Source organism: Cyprinus carpio, chromosome A20 (genome assembly GCF_018340385.1).
Source record: "Cyprinus carpio isolate SPL01 chromosome A20, ASM1834038v1, whole genome shotgun sequence".
In the NCBI taxonomy this organism is placed as follows: Eukaryota; Metazoa; Chordata; class Actinopteri; order Cypriniformes; family Cyprinidae; genus Cyprinus; species Cyprinus carpio.
Window position 1 is genome coordinate 20,915,742 of NC_056591.1, and position 8,683 is coordinate 20,924,424.

The 8,683-nt window shown below is 35.7% G+C and overlaps 1 protein-coding gene across 1 annotated transcript; it reads right to left on the minus strand.

Moving 5' to 3' along the window:
• Positions 1 to 741: 741 nt before the first annotated feature.
• Positions 742 to 7,480, minus strand: LOC109084499 (clusterin-like). Its single transcript, XM_042778092.1, has 9 exons — positions 7,321 to 7,480; positions 4,174 to 4,302; positions 3,945 to 4,093; positions 3,048 to 3,218; positions 2,560 to 2,965; positions 1,724 to 1,864; positions 1,357 to 1,583; positions 1,099 to 1,274; positions 742 to 1,003 (listed from the first exon to the last, which is right to left on the minus strand). Exons 2-9 carry the CDS (start codon positions 4,259 to 4,261, stop codon positions 991 to 993), a joined length of 1,371 nt encoding a protein of 456 aa, XP_042634026.1. The 5' UTR covers positions 4,262 to 4,302; positions 7,321 to 7,480; the 3' UTR covers positions 742 to 990.
• Positions 7,481 to 8,683: the final 1,203 nt, after the last annotated feature.

Below are 8,683 nucleotides of genomic sequence, written 5' to 3' on the forward strand. Positions count from 1 at the left end.
GCTCTGAGGGATATACTTAGTCTTTACAATGGCTTGCACTGTATTAAGGTCATAGCTCATAACTTTCAAAACTGTTTCATGCAGTTTTGGTCTACTGAACGTTTTTCCAGAAAGATTTGTTGGCTGAACAATCCGTATGTTGTTAAACGACAGTACAATCCATTGAACACACTGTACTTCGGTCCCTCACAGCCTCATTTTCATTTCTGAAATGCGTTGCAACCCTGAGTAAGGGCTATGGTCTAAAACCACATTAAAACTCTAATTTGAGCCTGAACATTTTAGGATAAAGAATATAAAGAATAGCAGTCTTGTTCATCTGATATTGCTTAAATATATATATTTTTATTAGATATTGAGATTAATTATTCATCACGTTAACACATTCAGTTATCTAATTCAGGCAGAAGCAATTAATTCAAGGGTAAAATGAAATTGTCTGTAATAGCACAACTTATTACCATTAGAGCAGAAGTGAATGCAGAACAGTGCAAAAATAATGTATTTTAGTGCAATTAATAATAAGACTATGAATTACTCTACATGCTTTCAGAAGAGATGTGTCTTCAGTCTTATTTAAAGGTTTCTGCTGTTTGGATGGAGATTGGAAGTTCCACCAGTGGAGGAAAGTGAGTAAAGGTTATAGAAGGTGACCTTTTACCTTTATCAAAATATCTCTGGAACTCTGCAGTGTGAAATTGTCTTGCTATACCCTTTAGCTCATTAAGAGATGAGAAAATGTGGAATTTTGTGTTTTATTGGTATTTGACAATGTGAAGTTGATTATAATTCATAAGCTTTAATTCTATATAATCTCTGTAGGGTCTCTGAATGTTAAGCAGGATGAAACAGCAGGAATAATTCTAGGCAACACACAAGTACAACATCTATCAGTATTGTAATTCTAATTCATAAGGATCTTCTAAAGTGCTTTTCAGTTTTCTCGGATAATATCTTTTCTTCATCAGAAGTGCCGGCCCTCCAAAATGTTTAGTTTGTGACCCTGGAGAGGAAAACATGAATATATAAGATACATTTTTAATCACAATAATATGATTTTAGCTAATTAAAATGGAAAAGATTGCTGTTAAGACTCACACAGTGTTCTGTTTGTAACGATCCAAAGCCTCCTGTGCCACCACCTCTGAGAATTTAGGGTCGCTCCAGGGAATGTCTCCCGGCACTGTGAAGCTCATATCTGGCCCGTCAAACAGTTTGACTGACACTTTAGTGTCACCTGCGGTCTCTCCATTATCTGAGCCTTTTGACATCGCCTGCACATAAAATGTTGCCAATTGAGTGATCTACATAGTGAAAGGAGTTACAGTTGCGCTGAATCACATATTTAGCACCTACTGCCTGTATTTTAAAGAAGCCCTCTTCATTTTTGGTGTGGTTAGCTAGAGAGGACACCCAACCGAACTGCTTGTTGAACATGTCCAGCACACTAGAGGTGTTGAACATCTCATCTTCAAATCGTTTTAGCAGGCTGTTGTACTCCTGGGTGAATCTCTCAGCCCTGGCAAGAGCCCTTTCCAGATCCTCCTTCAGGGGGCCCTCCAGGGGCCTCTTTCCAGAGCAGTCTGATGAAGAAAACAAAGCTCTAATTTTTATATCACATGGAATTCTCATTAAAAAATTCTCAAATTTGGACCACATTATTTGAAGTTCTATGCTGGATAACATGACACAAAATTGAGACGTATTTTAATATTGCTCTTACCAATATGCTGGATCTCTTTACACTTCTCACACTCATCCTTCAGTTTAATGCAGCCGGCAGAATTGCGACGAATCTCCCTGCAGGTCATCTTATCATTTCCAAATGGTTTAGTTATAATAACATCCTCGTTTACGCTGCCATCTATGAATACAGGTTTACAGATTAAAGGCATCTGGGGTATAAGCGGTATTTAAGTAAAAAAAAAAAACTACTATTTTATATCATCGTGTATTATGTCATACTGCCATAGCAAAGAAAAAAATATATATGTGTGTGTTGTGAAAAAATGATTATATATATATATATATATATATATATATATATATATATATATATATATATATATATATATATATATATATATATATATATATATATATATATATATATATATGTATATATATATATATATATATATGTATATATATATAGTATATATATGTATATATGTATATATATATATAAATAAATGATCATGAAAAAAATGCATTCAGGTTTGAAACAACATGAGGGCGAGTGAATGATAACAGAATTGTCTTTCTTGCATTTGTTTCCGAAGAAAATATTTTGAGGTATGTTGGTAACTAAACTGTTTAGTTTCCCATTGACTTCTATTGGGGAAAAAATCAGTGGAAGTAAATGGGAACCTAAACTGTTTTAACATTCTTCAAAATATCTTCTTTTATGATCAACAGAAGAAAGAAAGTCATACAGATTTGGAGCGACATGATAGCATTTTTGAGTGGACTGTCCCTTTAAGTGTTATGAATATTGCTTACAACACTTTTAACTTTGTACATGTTGTTCAATCCAGGCTTGTAAACCCTGAAATGTACCTTCTGAAGGGAAATCCATATCACTTCCCATGTAGGGCCCGAATGAGTCGAACATGTTTCTGGCCATGTCCATCATGGGGCGGAACATGCTGTGGAAGCTGTGGAAATCTTGGTTGTGCAAAGGGGACCTGTAGACACGAGCGGCACGGCTGGAATGACTACCGAACATGCTGGGCATACGGAAGGAACTGGGGAAGAAGCTGGGCTGGTGGAAGGAACGCATGTGGTCAAACACCTTCATGCTGTCCATGAAGATATTGTCCACTCCGTCTGCAACTTCTGTATACCGCTCCTCGAGGTCCTGGAAGCGTCTGGTCTGCTGCTGGTCCTCGTCCAAAAGGGTCTCGATGTTCTGCCCGTTTATCCAAATGGAGATGGGAGAGGTCCTGTTCAAAACCTCCTCCAGCTAAAAACAGACAGAGAGGGATGGTTGCAAACGCCAGAATGCACTCAGGATAATTGCAGGGATGTTTGTGCAGATGTATCACCTGTCGTCCCACCAAGCCGGCTCCACTGCTGCAGGTGCGTGAGTAATACTTAACACAAGCTTTCCTCAAGCAGGGCTTGCACTCCTCCCACAGAGCCTGCATGGTTTCATTACACACACTCTGTTGCTCAGTCAGCTTCTCCTCCATCTCCTGAGCCTCCATCAGAGCATTCATTGATGGAATGTACAAGAAAGAAAAAAGAGCAATTAACTGCAGGGGCCCCAGAAAATATTTAGACATTTAAGTCAAACTTAAAAATGTATGAAGGTCATTTTATTTGATTGCAGGTACACTTTACAATAAAGTTCACTTTGTTAACATTAGTTTTATGCAATGGGCATCATGAAGTAACAACGAAAACTTTTTCTCAGCATTTATTGATAGGTTAATGTTAAAATATAATTATATTATGTTAAAATTTATTTACATTCAAAAATACAAAATACATTACCCTAATGTTAATTTATACAACTTGAAATGTTAAAAATGAATTACTAAGTGTAGGTTATGTAATTAATCATCATTTTTCATATTTTTATTTTATCTAGTTCAATATTAATTTATGAATATACTGTTGTTTATTGTTAATTCATAATAAACTGCCTAATGTTCTCAAGTTATACAACGTGAAATGTTAAAAATGTATTAATATATGTAGATAATCTAATTGATCTACATAATTATTCAGTTTTTATAGGTCTTGGTTAATGTTAAATTATAAATAACTTATTGTTAATTCATGATAAATTACTTAATGTTCATTTTTTTAACTTGATGTATTAAAATATTGTATTAAAATATGCAGATTATGTAATTGATATGCGTAATTATTCTATCTATCTATCTATCTATCTATCTATCTATCTATCTATCTATCTATCTATCTATCTATCTCACCTCTTTTTGTTGCTTTGTTTTCTCTAGTTCAGACCGGAACCTCTTGTGATCCTCTTCTGTTCGCTCCATCACGGTCTTCATCTCCTTCACCCCGGTGATGGCATTTTCAATCTGTTTATCCAGGTACTTTTCACCAAGCAGTGAGATCTCTGCCAAAAAGTAATAACGATTACATTACTGTTCCTAAATGAGCACAACATGTCTGCACATAAAAAAAAAAATCACTTACGGTTGAGCTCCTCTTTAGTTGGGGGTAAGAGACACTCCACAGAGAGGTAGAGAAGAGAAAGTCCCAGCAGAGACCATGAGACCTTCATCTTTGGTGGCTGATAGTGTCCTGGTTTCAGAAGTAGTAACACTATGAACATACAGTAAGTCAGAAAAAAGTGGGTCAGTTAATATTAAAACGTTTTTTAATTAAGCTGTGATGAAAGTGACTCAGCAAGTTTTTGATGAACATGAAAAACTGCAAAACCCACACATTTAATAATGCTGTTTGTGTGAGACGTGCTTAGACAGACAATGTGGGCAATGAATCCATTGTATCAGCGTGTCTATTTATATAGCAGGCCTGATATAAATAGTGGCATTTGTCTTTCTGCGACCTTGATGTTTCTGAACAGAGGGCCAAACAGATTTATTGTGCCATTTTGTACCATCCAGAGAAACCATTTCATATTCTGTATCGGCTATGTAACATCATAGCCAAAAATGTTGTCTGCCTTAAGATAGTTCAGCTATAAAAATACAAATTCAGTCATTGTTTACTCAACCTAATGTCATTTCAAACCTGAATGCTTTTCTCTATTTGTGGAGCACAACAGAAGAATTTTTTTTTTTTTTTTTTTTTTAAGTGGTTTTACTTTTTTTCTCCATACATTAAAGTCACTGGGGTCCAGTGTTGTTTTGGGTATAAAAATATCTTCTTTTGTGTTGCGCAGAAGAAAGAAAGTCATACAGGTTTGGAACGCCATGAGGACGAGTAAATGATGACTCACTTTTAGGTTAACTATCCCTTTAACCAGTATCTACGGAAGAGGATTAGGGCCAAGCAATAATAAAAAAAATAAAACCATCTCGAGATTAAAGTCATTATATTGCGAGATTAAACTCGTTAAATTTCGAGAAAAAAGTCGAAATACAATCTTGAGAATAAACTCATTAATTTTCGAGAATAAAGTCGTTGTGTTTAGAGAAAAAACTCGTAAAATTTCGAGAAAAAAAGTCGAAAGACAATCTTGAGAATAAACTCATAAAATTTCGAGAATAAAGTCGTTGTGTTTCGAGAAAAAAAACTCGTTGAATTTCGAGAAAAAATAGAGAATAATCATGAGATAAACTCATTCAAATTGCGATAGCCTAAAGTCCTTTGTGTAACAAGAAAAAAACTATCAACTTTAGCTAAAAATGACACAATAATAATTAGACATTAACGAATTTAATAAAGAGAATAAGGGGTCGTGCAAGCGGCTAAAAAAAAAGTCGAAACGAGAAGAAAAAAATCAGTCCAATCAGTGTTCATTGCATACTCACTATCTTTCAGTAACAACATGAATATGACAACCAGCTAATTATGACAAATAGGTTATCGCACGGCTTCAACCAGAATTTGCAAGGCACTTGGACAGTTTGATAAAGAAAAATCGTACGGCATTTGCCATTAGGCTATGGCTTTTGTCCAACCATGTAATGACAACCATTCTCAAGATAGTATTCTCGCTTTTTTTCTCGAAATTGCACGGCACTTTTTTCTCGAAACACAACGTACGGCATTGCCATTCTGGCTGTATTTAATGAGTTTATTCTCAAGATTGTATTTCGACTTTTTTTTCTCGAAATTTAACGAGTTTTATCTTCTCAAAACACAACGACTTTATTCTCGATATTTAATGAGTTTATTCTCAAGATTGTATTTCGACTTTTTTTTCTCTAAATTTAATGAGTTTAATCTCGAAACACAACGACTTAATTCTCGATATTTAATGAGTTTATTCTCAAGATCCCTAATCCTCTTCTTTTTTCTCGAAATTTAATGAGTTTAATCTCGCAATATAATGACTTTAATCTCGAGATGGTTTTATTTTTTTTTATTATTGCTTGGCCCTAACCCTCTTCCGTACTTCCGTAAGTATCAAACCAAAAGGCTTTGAAGAAAAAAAATCATTAGTAGTGTTGCAAACTTGCAAACATTTATGCTCCCTTCACTGATTACATGGATTTGGGAGCAAATCCCCTTCACTAAAGCTCGTTCTGACAAAACTTAATCCCAGTTTTGTGAATTTGGAGAGATGTGTGTGAGACCAAGTCGATTACCCTTTTTTAATAACGCTGCACTTTTAATCATGTTTTTTTATTTTTATTTCTAGCCACCAGTGGTCCTCAACAGCTGCTCATAATTCACACCAGAGTCTAAGTAAACATCATAAAAGCTTTGAGTTAGTCATGGGGAAAAGTTTCCTCTTTTTAGCCTCTGTACGTGTACATAGAAACCCCAACTCTGCCAAATTAAAGCCAGGAGCCTAGTAAGATAAGAAACATGCACAAATGTTGGAAGAGCCAATGAACAGACAGAAATACTGAGTCACATGGAAAGTTGCTTTTTTTGTGATGTAAAATATGGTTTTCAACTCGCAGGTTTTTGTTTTCTCCATAACCTAACCTTGAAGTTCCTGAAAAATGTTGTTTGTTGTTTGCAAGCATACCATTTTATCTTCTTCTTGCTTTTGTTTGTATTAATCTTGTCCTTGTGCCTAATCTTGTGATATTTGTTTTGGAATGAGGTTACACATCTCTGGCATGTGGTGTTTATAAGAAACCAAGCGTATCACACAGATGGCTTGCTCTGAGTAAGGGGATTTGCTTTGTACACTGATATCTTGCTAGGGCACAGTATGCATCCTGAATGCAGTTGACCTGGCTTAGTTCCCCTCATCGACTTGGGGCTGTGAGACAAATTCCTCTCTGCAATGAAAAAATCAATAGAAATTCGCCTAGGGAAGGCACAGACAAACTCGATTCAACAAACAGCCCAGTTAGACTTTTTGGATGATATTAACCACATGAGGATGGATTGTAATTCAAAAATAGCATAAATTATATGTTATTCTATCTCATGCCAAGTACAAACAGAATCTTCTTTACATTTATGCAGTAGTGGGTTATTGGCAAAATGCATAAACGCAGCATTAATTAAAATGCCTTTTTATAGTGCGTCAAACAGCAAACAGGTATTATATCAGTAGCATCAGAATATAAATAACATCTCACATAAATGTAGCCTATATATTATACACAATTATATAATAATAATATCTTTAAATCCATATTTGCATATTCAAGACTGTCAACATCCTTGCAATATGCTCTCTGTACTCACCCTGCTTGGATTCTTAATCTTCCTTGCAGATGGACTGTGCCTCCTCTGATTTGTTTTTATACTGGGAGGCTGGGTGATGCTGACGATGTGATTCACGAGATGAGAATGGCCGTGGCTTTGGACTGTTCCAGAAACTGTTATTCTCAATGGCAGAGGCTCCCTTTGACCAGAAGTGGGCAATATTGCACCATTTCACTCATGTCATTGTGCTTGTAGAGGCACAGCCTGAACATGGGGTTTACAGGAAAATATGCCTTCAAAAATTTACCGGAAAGTAAACAGTCCCACTGTTTAATGGTGGTGAATCACCTCAATGTGACCTGCATAACATCTTCGTCAGCTGTGTGGAAAATAATCCAGTGAATCATGTAGAATTAGTTCATAACAGCGCTGAAACTATATAAACAAGTGTGCAGGTTATACAAGCCCAAGTTGAACACTTGTGCTGTGCTGAAAATCTTTAACCTAATTTGGTGTTCCCAGTCAAAAATTATTAAATATTTTTATCAACTTGTATTCTTTCAGTTAGGACTGTTTTTTTATTTTGTATTGGAACTGATCGGTCACAGGCCTCACTGATCTGAGCTTCAGTTTCTGAATGAAACAAACACTATTTGTGGATAATTTTGGCAGTGGTCACTCAAAAACTGAGGTGCATCAGCTCAGATAAATGAGGCCTATGATCAGTCTGTTCCAAAAAGTATTTTGTGATTTGTTCTAAAGATGGAGGAACCTAAATGTCAGGAAAGCACAGCTCATAACATTCTGATATTTAAGCAAATGTGATTCAAAGCATGTTTATAAGATGTGTGGGATATAGAAGGATGTCTAAACCCACATTTTCCCTCACTGGACATGTGGGCAAACAAACAACACATCTAGACAAACAGCCGAGCCACACACTCTTTCAGATGTCATGCATCTGTAAAATGTTGTGAAGTCATCCTACTCATTAAATATAAAATAGCACAAACTCTGTTTTACTCTTTGGCTCTCTTTTTAAAATAAATAAATAAATAACTATGGTGTTTGCTAAAGCAAGCATCACTACTATTATTGTTTATACTTACGATTTGCACAAACCTGTGTACCCCTACAGTAAGCATTAAATGGATACTCCACCCCAAAATGAAAATTTTGTCATTAAACACTAACCGCCATGTCGTCCAAACCCGTAAAAGCTTTGTTTGTCTTCTGAACACAATTTAAGATATTTTGGATGAAAACCGGGAGGCCTGTGACTGTCCCATTGACTGCCAAGTAAATAACAGTGTCAAGGTCCATAAAAGGTATGAAAGTCATTGTCAGAATACTCCATCTGCCATCAGACGTGCAATCTGGGTTATATAAAGTGACGGGAACA